The 16106-nt window shown below is 41.9% G+C and overlaps 1 protein-coding gene across 4 annotated transcripts in view; it reads left to right on the plus strand.

Moving 5' to 3' along the window:
* Positions 1-16106, plus strand: part of rptor (regulatory associated protein of MTOR, complex 1) — a 170082-nt gene that overhangs the window by 59935 nt on the left and 94041 nt on the right. For all 4 annotated transcript variants that reach the window (XM_079337749.1, XM_079337751.1, XM_079337750.1 and 1 more), the window contains exons 6-7: positions 477-623; positions 11271-11446. In XM_079337749.1, coding sequence (XP_079193875.1) covers positions 477-623; positions 11271-11446 — 323 coding nt within the window. The remainder of the gene's footprint in view (positions 1-476; positions 624-11270; positions 11447-16106) is intronic.

The following is a 16106-nucleotide window of genomic DNA, read 5'->3' on the forward strand; positions in this document are numbered from 1 at the left end:
TCCTGTCTGCGTCCACATCCCAACTGCACCCTGGGGCCTTATGTCCTTCTCCCCTACTCAACTCTCCTTCCTCTTCCTGCACATTTCACTCCTCGTACTTATTTCTTTTCCTGTAACATAAAACTGCTGTGTCACTGGCAGCTGAAACAGGAGATGAGTGTGCATGTGTTATTGAAACAATCCCGGGGAAAGGGTGTGGAGCAGCATTTTCCTATAAGTATAGGATATAATACCTTTCATCCCACTGAAGTTATTGCATTTGTTACTCATCGTCTCTTTCTGTGTTCCCATCATCCTCATTTTTCCATCTCGCAGTCTTGATTTCCTCTGTTTAACACTTTATTATCTCCCTCTGCTGTGCTGCATTATAAGTCTGAGAAAATAACAACACATCAACTTTCTAAGTGATGTATCAGTATGAACATGGTGCAACACTTCCTCTAATTCATTCTCTCCTCGTCTTCTCTCTCTCACAGAACTACACCCAGTACATCCCGCTGTCCATCTACGACCTGCAGACGTGGATGGGTAGCCCGTCCATCTTTGTCTACGACTGCTCCAACGCGGGAATCATCGTCAAGTCTTTTAAACAGTTTGCCCTGCAGAGAGAGCAGGAGCTCGAGGTGAGGCCGCTGCACAGACAAACACTGCATGTCACAAGACTGCAGCCGGGAATTTTGTAGAGGGGGCAAAGTGGTGGATATTTTATATCAACACAAGATCCAGGAAATGCAATTTGGACTGGAGTTATACCTGCAGCTGATGCATTAAGGACTGTCGGTGCATGCTCTACCAACGGAGCAGATGAGTGCACTCAGTTTTCATTTTTGAGAGATTCAACATTTGAGGTTAGGGTGACAGCAGTTGGAGGGAAATAATTTGAGTAAATCAACAGTGAATAAATAATTTCTTCTTTACAGATTTGAAATAGTGGACATCGTCAACATTTCTGCATCCAATAGACTGAATTTCCAAACAGTAAAAGTTGAATGGTGACCTCACAAGACAGTCATTCTTATTTAAAACCTACTTGGCTGAGGATATATATTATACTCTTTTTGAGGCTCTTATATGTAATTTATGTGTCTACTAAAGTACGTTTACAATCGCTTATGTTCGAAAAAAGAGTCATTTTTATGTACTGCTGCTCCATGCACGCTCAGTCCCCACATGAACCAAGTCTGATCTGATTGGTTGGCCTTTCCACTCTGTTGTCATTTTTCAGTGACTCAGCATGCATGCCACATGGACGTGCATCATAAACTTGTGCTTGCTACAACGAGCCAATGGGCTTCGATCAGTGTCATTATTGTCTTGTGATGTCACAAACCACTTTTCAACGAGGGGGGGGCTCGTGACCGAGAGTTTCATGTGGCTATTGCTACTGCTAACAGGAAGTAGGAGAAGCCGCGTCTCAACACTTTGAATTTTTGCAAATAGATGTGCACACTGAAGATCATATAAAACCAGAAAAAGCAGAATATGGGACCTTTTTAAAAAAAGTCAAACATGCATATTTGCTAAAGGTAAAATATGGTCTAAAAAATAACTACAAATCTCTGAAACTTGTTCTGGAAAAGTTAAGAATTCCTTATGTGGAGCCGTCATTCACAGAAAAGCCCACGTTCATTCACTTCTATATGCTGTCTTTATAAAAGAGTCCTCAGTGATGTCAGTGAGTGTTGAGTCATGACGTGTTTTCAATCATTGAGGTCTGCTCCATTCATGGGAGTACACAGCCCCCCACTCTCCGCACAACCCTCCCCCCTCCACACACACACACACACACACACACACACACACACACACACACACACACACACACACACACACACACACACACACACACACACACACACACACACCAGCTCCTTTACCGCTTCATCTTTTTATTACGTTTTCACTCTCTCCGGCTATGGCATGTTATGTGAATCCTTAATGAGATGGCTCTGTCATTCATCTCAATTATTCATTGCAGAGTTTCAGGCAGACTGTGGATTAGCTGGAAATCGAGAGAAGCAGAGGGAGGAAGGTACAGGATGAGCAGTACTGAGCAGAGAGACGGGAGGAAAGAGGAAGCGCTGCAGTGAATGGGGGGGGGGGGGGGGGTAGCAGTCGAGAAACTGCTGAGTTGCTGCAATGTTTGACAGAAACTGTCACAAATGTCTCCGCGTCTTCAGCATCTCCTGCTCTTTACTCTTTCATGCAGAGGTCATGGCATTGCTGCAGGACCAGCATTAGGGCCAATACTTTGATTTTGCCTGTTGCAATTTTTTTTTTTTTCTGGTTTCATGGAACAGAAGTCATTAATTATTTGCACCACTTTGTTCAGTGTAGTCATTAGTTAAAGTAGAACAGCTGCATCATTTACATTTCTTTGCTTTCCTTTTTTTCTTGCTTACCATGGTCCTTTCTTTTAGTGCATTTGTTTCCTCTTTGTCGGTAGCCGCAGCACTCTTCTGTAAGTCCCATTCTCATGAAGAACACATCAAAAGATCAGCAGGAGGAACGTTACTACATGTCGTATATTAGAGGATAAATAGAAAAGTGCTCACTAAAAGTCTCTACAGTCGACTTAACTGGGACAGAGTTTTCATTGGTGGATCCGTGTAGACTTTAAAGTAGAGGACAGACACATGTCCCATGTGGTCTTACAGTATTGTGGGTCTCTGAGCATCACAGATGTAAAAACAGAAAACCAGAATGTGTTTGTTCGCCCCAAAAGATCTCAGCTAGCGGAGGGAGTCAATTCCTTTTCTCTTTGTGCAGATCCATACATACCCACAAAACACACTTAATTGTTTTCAATATGAATAAAGATAGGGGCTTTGTGAGCAGCAAATGGGAAACCAAATTCAAATGTCTCTGTTTTCTTTGTATTAACCTCAAGAGTTCGTTTTATTATCACTCTTTCCACCACTTTGTTCACAGCCCAGGGTCTGCATTCAGAATACACTCGAACGTATTGAATTTGTGTTCAGTATCTAATCAACATCTTATGTATACCAAGTGAAAAGCACATTTGATGCCACACAACCCTGGGAAGCCCGCAAGTGAAAGCAGATGAGAGAGTTTTATTTGATAAACAGGACCGTGTCGTTGTGAAAGGACCAAAGGTCAAGCAGGGCTTCAGTCCTTTTTACACCAATATGTCTGCTTTTATTGTGTTGAATTCTGATGACAAGTCTAGAACTACTGCTCTTGATTTTTCTACATCTTTGGAGATGATATGAACCAGAATGCTTCTGTCCCACATCCCTGCTTAAAAGCAAACCGTCATGGACCAAGCTTGTCTTTCGTTCTGCTACTGAAGCTATTTGAGTTGACCGTCTCTTCGAGCTGTCATGATCACTGAGGTAAGGGCTGCTCATCTAAAATCGTTATGGTCCTTTGGACATGGAATTTAAGGCAATGATTCTCTGTATGAAGTTTTACATGAGAAAAAGACCATATGTGTGTCTACTGAAGCCTGAAAGAGTTGTTGTCATACTGGAGCCAGCTGCACTTACATTACCGGCTGCTTTCTTTGACACTGATTGTTTGGTTTGGTTTTCCGTACATCTTCACTTCAAATCATTTCCTTGTGATTCAAACCCGGTCAAAGAAAATGTCTTAGGTCCTCTGCAAAATGGAGTTCATTGTCTATCGCAGTTGATTTGATTGGAGTTGACGTGCCTGTCATAGTTTTCATTGTGCACCACTTGATTTATTTTTTCAGGGGTCTGGAGCTTTAAAAGCTGTCTTCAAGGAGCTCTCAGTGGGACAAACCCTTTTCTCAGTCTGATTATTAACTCTTTTTGTCAAAGTTTTCAGTTCCGAAAACAATAGTTTAGAAAACAAAAAAAACCAAACAAAAAAAACCAAACGAGTGTTTTTTGTTTGCATTTAATAAAACAAACTTGACACTGCATTCAGGTCACGTTGTTGACATTGCACATCCTGTGGTATGATATTTGCACACGTGAACCTTAATATTGAGATGTTGCAGCGGGAGTGAGCGTCCAGGTTAAACAATTTGTAGCTCATATTTCAAACGTTGACTAATGGCCTTTTAGCACCATTAAAACTTTGTCTTTTATTTTTGTCAGCTTTACTATTCTGTCCCCTTCGTCCGTTAAGTCTGACCGACGTGACATGTATCTAAACAGATGTGTTGGTTCTTGAAAAGATTGAAAAAAAAAAAAAACCGTGGACATTGAAGGTTAAGGCTGTTTACTTGTCTTTGTTGTGCAGAATCCTGACAAGGTAATTCCAGACACGATCTGTGAAACTGAAAAGAACTGAAAAGAATACGAATGTTAATTTTTGGCCGTATACAGTCTTTTCATTTCCGTTAATTTCCGGATAGCAACTGCCGGAAATGAGGTTCTGAGCGGACCAATCACAGTCCTTTGCGGTTCACGTCGGCGTGACGCGTAGTCAGGATTTTTTGGAGGTGCGCGTAGCATAGATGTATATCGATGGCGCGTAGGGTCCACGTGGACCGCGTAGCTACGGCGTTGACGCGACATAATCTGCTCGAAGCTCATTTATCAGTATATAATAAATATTAGTTAACTAAACCTGTCGTTGGGAAATTTGAAGCTTTATAAAACATTTGTGTGAGAGACGGAGCTTGGTCAAACTTAGTTCCATTAGCTTTCCTCATAACTAAACATTCAAACATACAAACAGCAATTATAACAACATTTTGTTTTTCTTTGCCTGCAGGTAGCACATCATTATATCTCAATCTGAACGCTGACTTCCGCCGAAGAAGTTTTGGCTGCAACTCAATCAACTTGGACTGACAATTTTGGTCTGTTTCATTTTTGATTTGCTGCATAATTTAAGATCAAGATCAGATTTTTTTTGCCAGAAATTGGAGCACAGTACTTCAAAATAAAAGCAGGGAGTTTCCAGAGCAGATAAGTAGGTTGGAGCCAAGCAGCAACCTCCGGTCTTAAAAAAAAAAGGGGGGGGGGGGGGGGGGGGCACTTTGGGGTTTTCGCAAGACTATTGCCAAGTCAGCTACCATCGTCTGTTATCCATTGAGTGTAAATACGTGCGCCTTCTGATGATACTGTGTGACTGATGCTAGAAAGGACAGACACATGATCAGTTTTAGAGAGAGTTTCAGATTATCTTTTTCATAGCAGTACATACTGTGTAGTCAAAGGTGTTAGCTGAGTCAATGCACAAAAAGATCAGTTATTCACATGGGCTGCTCTTGGGTGTGACTATAGTGTCTGGTTAGGGAAATAACCTGAGGAAGTCCCCTGGTTGGATGCAGGGGAAGTTACATAACATCCATAAGCAATTTCACTTTTCCACCTGAGTGCTCGCCCTTCTCACCCACTCACACAGGAAGTGTATACTGGGGATGGGTGGTGGAAGATAAAGAGAGAGAGAGAGAGAGAGAGAGAGCCTGATGACTTACAGAGACTTATTAATCATGCAGGAGATGATCCAACCGGGGAGTCCCCCTTCCTTGGACACACACACACACACACACCTGCACACACATCCTTCCGTGCACATATAGGGTTGGACGTCCTGAGGGAATTTGAGCAACAACAAAAAATCACACCAACATTGTCTGCCGTTTTTAATTAGGCGTGCATAGTGCATCTGTTTCATTTTGCACGACAGGCCTGATCTCACCAGGGACATTAAGATTTCGAGATGAAGACATGAGCATGGTCGGATAACTGAGGTAAAGATATGGCGGAGGAGGAGGAGGAGGAGGAGGTGTTTTGACACTCCTCCGTCGCGCCTTATCGAACCTCCTCCTGCAGTCCATTCAGTAGGTCTGCGTGTGTCAGTTGTGTGTGGGTATGTGTGTGTTTTATGTGGGTGTGTGCTCTGAGTGCTCTATTATAGGGCCACCTGCTTCCTTTTAAATATGTCATCACTTCCTGCGTGCACTCAGCGAACATGCTCACTGCATTAGCTGCAGCGTGGAAAGGTAAGTGTGTGTGTGTGTGTTCCCTGCAGCACTCACATATAGAACATGCTGGTCAAGGAGAGCTTTTTCCAGCATTTCCTGGATGCTCACATTAAATCTTCTAGCACCTTCTATTATTTTAATGAATAATTAATGAACCACTTTAGAATTTATTGCTTGACTAGGGTTGCATTTTGGTAAGGATACGTGCTGGGATTGTATGTTTTTAAGGTCTGAAATCCCCCCCCCCCAACTATAGGATTAGTGCCATTAATTAGTGTCACATTTTCAAAAGGAGGAATTTGCAGCAATTAAATTGTACCCTTATATCTCCAGCGAAAGAGAGAAAAGAAAGCTGTCACACTGATTTACATGGTAATTTGTGAGATTACAATATGCTAATGTGATAATTACAGTGGATGCATGGCATTAATCAGCTTCTGCCGGAGATGTTGTTATATTTACAGTATGGATTACTGCAGCACGAGGCTCGCAGTTCTTTCAGCAGAAAATGTTTTTTTTTTTCTTTTCTTTTCTTGACGTCGACGCGACGAGGGGCTTTCGAAGCACACGCTGCATGTGTCTGAGATGTCTGTCCCTGGCATCGAGTCAACACTTCCCTCATTACACAGAGAGAAGAAGAATTGCGTTACAAGAAGATTGGCACAGATCCAACAGCAACAGGCGCGCTCCCACTCCCGCCTGCAAACCTTTCAAAGTGAACTGAAATATGTATGTTGATAGAGGAAAAAGACACATGCAACGCTACAAACGTTATCACACTTCCCCCTCCGTTCATTTAGAATATTCCTCTGTATTTCTAATATCATGATTTATTCATGTGTGTGCAGAGCTTCTTATAGAGCACTTCTGTAAATACATAGTGTCTCACACTGAGATCTGAGCCTCAGCTGCTGCCATCCCCCCCCCCCCTCACTTAGAGAGTCAGCTAATGAGTTATTAGACTAGCAGAGAGCAGGACGGCGCTGCAGTATACACAGGAGCAGGGAGACATTATGTAAATCTACAGCAGCTCATCACCTTTTTATAATACAGTCTGATAAACTTAACTCAAACCCAGAAAGAACATTTGAAGCAGGTCATGACAGTTTCAGAAATAATCCACAGCCTAGTTGTTCCTTTCTCCCCGAGTGGATTTTCAGGAAATTGACTTGTAACAGTTAAGTTCCTTCCTGCTGGATCATTTGTTTTGTTTTCTTGTCTAATCCCGTCGTCGAGTGACCCTCTTGGTGCAGAATGAGTAACGCATGCTCGCCTCAGGTTATGTGGGTTTACCCGAACTTGCATCAGATGCTGAGATTCAGCACAGAGCAAGCTTTGAGGTCCATGGAGTAGTTTCCATTCAGGATCTCTGGTGTGTTACTACACTGTTTGTGTTTTATAAGGCGCACTCACACAAGGCAATCGGCGTCATGCCCAAGCACGTTTGACCCACAAAGTCCAGTTCCTCGAACAAGTGTGAGTGCTTGTAAGATTTTGGTTGAAATTGTCTTTAGGTCCTGATAGAAATGAATAACTCATGTACTCTGAAAAAGAAAAATCTGTCATCTTGTAGCAGTTGTAAACTCATAAAAACTTCGACCAATGTCTGCACTCTGTGTGAGTGTTATGAACCAATCATGCTCCCCGTGTCCCTGCTTGTTCTCTACCCCATGCATGCACGAGCCCACACTTAAAGCATGAGCTGAAATCCACTTCTGGACCAATGGAGCTAGAGCATGTCAGTGAAAGGGCTTTTGAGGGAGCACAGAGGGGGGGAGTGTTGGTGAAGACGGAGCACGGAGAAAAGGCTACTGTACTTTCAAAATCCTGCTAGTTTTCGATAATGACCATCCCTGCCTTTAAGCATGAAAGCGTTCCTTGGCCCTGGCACAGACTGTAGAGGTGTGCACAGTTGCTCGAGCACGGGTACACAACCTGAACACAAAGTATAATCGATCCGGCCTCCTCACGGAGAAACTGAGCCCAGTGTGAGTGCACCCTCAGTTCATTAACTGTCGGTCAACTACCAGTGCTAATGTGCTTGTCTTGGTATGTACTCAGACTTTTATCTCTACATGACTTTATGGTTGATGCATGTTTTTGCAATATCAAATGCACAATTAAAATATTATTAATACTTCAATTCTTAATAGAGAAAATAGACCAGTAAATCGAATAGGAAAGGTTTGATAGGATGGCAGAGAGGTGCTTTATTGTTTAAAATTAAGATAGGATCATTTTATCAATGAAAGTTAGTGATATTAATCAGCACTGTTAAATGGTGATAATTGAAAGCATCTCAAATGTCAAAGAATGTAATATGACAAACAGCTTCTTCCATAATCCTCCTCGTGGTTGAAGAAGTGTAGACACCATTGTTTAAATGTGTGTGAGCAGTGCCACAGCGTATGGACTACCATGAAGCTGATCACATGCTGGAAGTTAAACCTTGAAATATTTTGAAGAGCTTTTTTTTTTGTTACTTTGAATGATGAGGAATGCAGCTGCGCTTGTGTTTCTGTCCGTCGTGATGGCACCATTGGATTGGATACCAGGCTGTTTTCAGACGGTCTAAAGAGTCAGTCATGTGTTCTTTTAACAGTGTGGCTTTATTACCTGGGCTTTTAATGAATACTAAAACTTGTGAACAAACTGTTGAAGACATCTCCCGTTCTTCTCGTGCCTTCAGCCCCTTGAGTGTTAGCAAACACAGAAAGAGTTTTAGCGCTCCAAGCAGCATTTTCCGCTGCAGTAAACAGCTGTTCAGGGTGTCTGTGTGTCTTCAAGTTGGTCATACAGTTAGAGCTTTGCAATTTACACTGCAGTGCTTACCAACAGCAACTGAAATTGGCACATTGTTGCAAACATTAGAAGGAAATCGTTGTTTGCAACAATGTATTGGTGGCAGTAAATGAAGAAAACTGGAGAAGGTTTCAGTTTTCTTAAAGTCAGATGCTAAAGAGATGACTGTCACATTTGAAGTAACGTGACCCTTCAGTGATAAAACAATAGTGTTAAATAGTTCAAAAGAAACAGCAGTGGATTTTTCTGGATGGTTTCTGTGTCAAGAATTCCTCTGCAGCTGAAAAAAGGTTTTCAGAGCCGAAAAAAATAAATAAAAAAAATGCATGAGCAGCATGAGTCGATGTTTCTTGGAGCAACAGACATTAGTGTTTTGCAGAGAAGAGGCAATAACCATGATTATTGTAATCATAACAATCTCCATCTCTAATTCCTTTCTAAAATTAGGCAGAGCTGAAAGGTGAAAGCAGCAGCCGTAGCAGTCAGGGGTGATAAAGGGAAGTGTTGGTTTTCTGCCTTCATTAAGACCCACAGCTCATTAAAGTCTACTCAGGCTAAAGACAGAAACCATATTGAAGTCCCAGCAAAGAAATCAAGCAAACAACAACACAATGAGTTCATAAATAGTCAAGAGCTCAAAATATAATTAAAGTTTTACATCAAATGCAAAGCCCCCTCTGTTTCTCAGCCCTGTATTGACTGAGCAGTCCTGAAGTGTAGAAATAACATGCTAATCCTGTTTACTAGAATAGACAAGAGGATTGTTTAACACTAAAGACCGCCTGCTAAGAGGGCAAGCAAGAAGAAAATCTCCTCCCTGGGATCAATAACCTATCACATTATCATTAAGTCCTAAAAATGTTTCATGTGTTGTGTGCCAACAAGAATGTTTCTGCAGAAAGCACAAAGAAGCCAATCTGCAAAAAACAAAAAAAGCACTAATTTGTTTTGTTTGCAAATTAAAGTTCCCTCTGTTTTTTTTTATGCAGCAGAGGGGAAAACAAAACCAAAATACAACATTTACTGCTCATCCCTTGCTGCCTTAGTCTGGGAGTCATAGTTCATAACTGTTGTTTTTGAATTTGTTTCACCAACTCTGTATTTCTAACTTGTGATTTAGTGCTTTTAACGTGGCTCTCGTGATGGAGAAAAAGTGACTTTGTGAAAGCTCTGAGTAAAGTCTCGTCTTCAATCTTGCCACATGAATAGTTGATGTACTTCTGAATAGAAGTTGTTTGGGGAATCGTGAAAAGATGCCAAATCTGTCGGGTGCAAACAGCTTGCAACAACAATGACTACAGTCAGAGCAGGCTTGTGTAGGTGGTAACAGGGTGCTCGGGCCTTCACCTGTTGCCTTTGTGGACATTTGCTCAAACTCACACTTGCACTTTGGAGAAGTTTTCTTACTTGCGTTTACTATAGACATACCACAAATGATTGCTTCCTTTCTAAGCTCTTTTTAGTGCTGTGTCACCTTTCTTCTTTTCTAGATTTCTAATCCTTCTGTAGTCACATATTGTACTTCTTTTCAACAAGTTAAAATGTCTCTCAGAGCCATCCAAACATCACTGAAGTTTCTTTCCCAGAAGTCAGATCTGATCCTGGAGTTGATCATTCCTATAAACCCCTCTATCTCAGCCCTGATCAGAACAGGCTGTTTCTGTGTCTGTAGCTTTAAATACAAGTGAGCTGTGTCTGACCACGCCCCTCTCTGGAAGGGGACGTGGCTCGGGCTTTCCAGCACCACTCCGATTTCCAATCGTTTACGGTGGAAAGGCTGGCTGAGAGGACAGAACACACACCTACAGTAGCCTGGGGATAGACACCCACCAGGGGGAGGGGTTAATGCGCTTTGTGATGTCACAAAGAGGAAAACTTGAAACGGCCCGTGAGAGCACACATTTTCTGAAAACTGGATGACGGTGAATTGGGGAGTTTGTAGACAGACTAGGGACACATATTAGTGTTAGAAAACCAGGGTTAAGTGCTTTTTGCATAATGTGATCTTTAAAATGACTCTAAACTTTTATTTCACATCTGCACATTATCTCGTCTGCTTCTGTTGGCTGTGTCTAATTCTAACTCATAACAGGACTCTTACGGCTGATTTTAATGCCATGCTACAACTTTACAAGAGCACTCTGTAAATCTATAAAGAAGTTCTTGCATTGAACTGTGAACCTCTCAAGTTGTGCTTCTGCCAGAAATGGATGCAGACCACATCTGTGTCTGTCTGCTCTGAAAGACACAAACAAAAAACAAAGCGTCTCCTCTTTAAAGCCAGGTTGTCAGTCACCCAGCTTCTTGTTTATGTCCCTGTGTCATTCATTTCCCCTTGACAGTGGATCAGGTTGCAGGGCAGTTCAATAATTTAGTGTTTTGAGTGTAAAACCCAGATTAGTACTGAGCTCCCTTTGTGTGTTTGGTGCAGTTTTTAATATTGTTTCCATATTGTATTTATTTGTAGCTGCTGAAGGTGGTGATTACATAGCTAAATGAATAATAACAAAAAAAACACTTTCATGTCTAATCTGTTCAGGTGGCAGCTATCAACCCCAGCCACCCGCTCGCCCAGATGCCCCTGCCGCCCTCCATGAAGAACTGCATCCAGCTGGCGGCCTGTGAAGCCAGCGAGCTGCTGCCCATGAACCCTGACCTCCCAGCTGACCTCTTCACCTCCTGCCTCACCACACCCATCAAGATCGCCCTTCGATGGTAATGTCTCAACCGCACTTCCTTTGTTTCTCTCCAGTGCCATAGTCTGATGGAAATCTGAGACACCCAGCTTTACCTCTCTTGCTGATGGAATTGGATTTGTCACCCAACTGTGAAAATTAAACATTTCGTCCGTGTTTTCCCTAAATGACTGTCAACAGATTAAAAACAGCACTGGAGTTGTTATTGTTATTTTGGTCTTTCTCAGTAGGTCAGAAAACGTTTTCTTCTTTTCCACAATTGTAATTCCTTTTCTGCTCATGATAGTTTAGTCTTGCTGAGTTCCACCTCTCCCGTCTGAATGCTTCAGTGTTTCTAGATTTTTTGTTTTTTTCCTTCATTATCACAACTGGGGAATTATATTAATAAGGGCCCCGCATTATCCCTGAACTGTGCAGGAGACAGTGTGTCAGTCATCCGTTTGTAAAGCCTCTTACTGGCAGGTTGGATCACTACTTGGACACTCGGAACAGGATGATGTGCCCTGTGCAGAGAGCAAGCATTCCTCTGAGCTCCAACCCTGCTCAGTATTCAGCTCTGATGAGAAATATTCAGCTGTGATGAAAAATGTAAACCGACATCATCCACAGCGATGTGAGGTTGATGATCCCTGCAGAGGCAGCTTGAGTAAGAGGCGCAAGATATTCAGGCAATTTAGGAGGCTGATACAGTAGCCTGATGTAAATGCAGCGTGATGCATCATTCGGAGGACTGTACTGTTGGAGCCACAAACTGAACCGCAGGAGCTCACAGGTTGCATCAGCGAGTCAGCTGTGTGCGGGGGAACACTGAGGGTATGGGGCTTGCACACCCAGGCAAAGGTGATTGCATCACCTCCTATTGCATGAACTCATACACACCCATCATTGATGCCCTACATAAACATAAACTTTCTCTCTCCATCCCTTTGCAGTGGGGTCTTCTTCTGATTGGACTGACAGTTGATGAGAGTAAAGTCGAGGGGTTGTAATCAAACCTCTTCTGTTTGGCACTAACTGAGGTGTGTCTGGGACTTTAAGACCTTTAGAATTCTTTCATGAAAAATTCCCTAATCACCAATCAATATGGAAGAAGATGAACTCGACTGTACAGTATCTCTACAGGGAAAGTTCTTCTACGTCTCACTGTAAGTCCTTTGATGCCTTAAATCTCTTCGTAACCACACTTTTTTTCTTTTCATTTGAATGATTGCATTGACTTTGCACACACTGAAGATCAAAGGAGTTATTTAACGTACAAAAAAAACCCAACAACCCTGAAAGCGGTGATGAGTAATCGTGTATTTGAGACTGGCAGTTTTCCTTCAGGTCGTGTCCTGCTGCTAGCCCAGTGTTTCTGCCAGCAATATTGAAGACTTTCACTTATCTTCCTCGCTCTGAATCCTCATCCCGCCATGACCTTCAGCATAATGAGGTCTCAGTATTATGCCATTAATATTGATATCCCTCACCAACATTCCATTTGAGAGAAGACACTTCTGAAAAGCAAACTGGGAGATATTGTCTGAACTATCCCTTAATGCATTCTGCTTCAAAAATGTTGTCGTGTGCAGAAGCAAGTTGTGACTGATTCTTCCCATCACTGACTTTGTAGACTCAAATTAAATAAATGAATGAAGTTACAATGTTGGTCAGTTAACAATCAGTAGGCATACAGTCATATATGAAAGACACACGTGCAATATTTCCTCACTCATCTCATCCTACATTTATAAGCTAATGTTGCATACATTTACTAGAACTCTCAAGTTTCAAAAAAGAAGGTTCAAACATGAATTTTTACTTTTTATTTATTAAACACATCAGACTCTTAACCAGCTCCACTGTAAATACGCTGACACAATCTGCTCTGAGTACGGCCACAAAGTATGCTTAGTTCGGGTCAGAGGTGATGGATGAGGGGGAGAAAAAAAACCAATGCCGAGCTGAGACCCGCTAATCTGAGGTTCAAGGCCCTCGTACAACATAAAAGTCACCTTGGTCGACCTCGACTTAGTTTGAGGTGCTTGAAGATGTTTCTTCTCTCATCTGAAAGGCCTCTGAAACTCTAGACTGACTGGTGAACAAAGCTGAGATAAAAGCCTATCCAGCTCAGGATTGTATTGCAGTGAGGTATACAAGGAGTTAATAGAGTGGGGAAACAAAACAAGCCCTTTACAAGCATAGAAGTAAACCTCCTCAGGTCAGGACTCAGCTGTCAGCTTATATCTAAAGGACAAAGGACACTCCTTTTAAAGACAGCAAAGTTCACATCCTCACAGAAGACTGCTGTTTGGATGGATGTGTACAGAAAGCTATTCATAGTTACTTGAGTAATCATCTTCTAACAAAGGAGGTGGTCTGAAACTCAATGTCATCCCCAACATCACGTATCGTTTTGAACTGTATGTCCAAACAGTTAAAGCTTCATTTACATCTTGGCTCCTGTGACCCGTGTGGCCCACAGAGGGATTACAACTGTTGACCGAGCTCTGGCAAGAAACCAGTCAGGATTCTGATTTGACTTCACAACCGTCACTTATGTATGTTATTTGTTTATGGGTTGAATTAGGATAGAACACATTAGTCACCATATCTGCAGTATGCATCAATGTTAATATGCCAGAATTAGAACAACAGTTTTAAGTTATTGTAATTTAGTGTTGGTCTAAGGCAGGTGCTTACAGAAACTTATTTTACCACAATCAGACACTCACAGGAAAGTCAGAAAGACATTTACACACAAAAACTCACTTGAGAGTTTTATGAACAAAACTTGTATGAGCCTTTCAAAGTCAGCGAGAGGCTCAGTCATATTCCAGCTCCGTCCATCAGTCAGTTGAGAACAGAAGATGTGCTTCTGATGAGAAGTAAAACTACTCCAAGGACTTCCACTAAGATAGCTGTCTTTTTTTGAATCAGCCTGGTAATGACCAAGACCTCGAATTCTGTGAACTGTCGCAAAAAAAAGTCACACGCGCTTGTTGGGTGGGCAGTGATTAAGACGTGAAGAGAGACGCTTCATTCTTCATCTGTGACAAATGCAAAAGGGAACCTCTTGCATCCTTATGAGACGCCGAGCTGTTAGCGTCTCTTTGAGATAGCGATGTGTTAAGAGTTTCAGCTTTTTTTCATTCCGTGTTCTGCTATGATTTACAGTTTCCGATGGCTAATGGTAGCAATATCAGCGAACTTTGAAAAGTGGCTTTGATGGAAAGTATTTGCAGTAACTGACTTTTTGATGAAACCCATGATTGTCACGTCTTGCTGCAGGGGGGCGCTATTCAGCAAGAGTTACACAAACTTGCTGAGCCCTCACAGTGGTGAAGAAGGCCACAGTGTGTACTTCTGGGATGGACGCTACTTTTTCTAACAGAGTAGAAAACTGATGTTCAGTGTCCTCCTCAGTAGAAAAAAATCATTTTGATTTGACAACAGTCCCAGTGCTCCAAAAGAAAACAGCTGTTTCCTCCATCCTCATCAAGCTGCCCTCCATGTTTGCTGAGACCTGGACCTCTTCACTAGTCTCAAAAAGACTCTGCCCACCCCTCTCACACTTTCTTCTCTTTTACTGATCGTCATAAACTGTAGGATTTTGCTGTCTGGCATTTTCTAAATAAAGAAAATACCGAGCTGTCCTCTCTTTAATTGTAAGCTGCCCCAGAGTGAGAGACAGTGAGAAAAAGACGGAGGGATGGGGTGGAGTTTGGCAGGTTTAAACTGGGCGGATGGAGGAATTCACTTATGTGCCGGCTTACCTTGGCTTTAAAACTTTAATAAGATGCGTTGGGGGATGGATGATGTGGTTTAGAGAGAGAGAGAGAGAGTTCGGGTGAGAGAGGGAGAGCGAGTGCATGTGCACTTTTCATTGCTCAGCTGAGCAGAAAATCATTACTGATCGAGCGCCATCTTCAAGGGATTTCCCCACCGTCGCAATTGATGGGGAGGGAATAAGGAGGCGAGCTTCTGAAAATAGAGAGGGAGGCAATGGAATGACAGCAGGGTTTACACAGCGAGAAGGAAAGAAGACAAAGCAGATGAAAAAAACTCACAGTCCATATCTGAAGCAGGGCTGGAAGGCAGCTCCAAAGTGTCAATGATCGCGATAGTTATTTGTCCATCACTTGACTAAATATGTGTTCAAAAATAGAGCATGACAAACATTTTCACAATGTGAAATGTTGCGTAGAGTGATATCCTCAGAAGACCCTGATATATATATATATATTTATATATATATATATATATATATATATATATACATATATATTTATATATATATATAAACTTCTTCGGTCTTGTCAAGCACCATCAGCAGATCAGAATCAAAATGTCCAAGATGTTCTCATGCCTGATCGATACTCTTACTTCTCACTTCTTAGACCGTCACAGAATATAATGTGTACAACGTTGATATGTTGGTTCAAAAATGATTTTATTTGGATTGACCAACAGTGGAAACTACCTTTGAGAAACACAAGGGCCTTTGAATGAGTCAACTACATCTACATCTCTGTTTTTTCTTTAACTATTGTAGATCTTTTTTAATGTATTCAAATGATCCTTTACTTTGTTCTAACCCCTGTGAGATATCCACCATCTCTTCATAAAGAAAGCAAAATGCAACTAAGTTGACGTTCACACTAACAGATTACCAAGAAATCGCACACTTAGCTTATCAA

The sequence above is a fragment of the Symphodus melops genome, assembly GCF_947650265.1.
Source record: "Symphodus melops genome assembly, chromosome: 2".
Classification (NCBI taxonomy): Eukaryota; Metazoa; Chordata; class Actinopteri; order Labriformes; family Labridae; genus Symphodus; species Symphodus melops.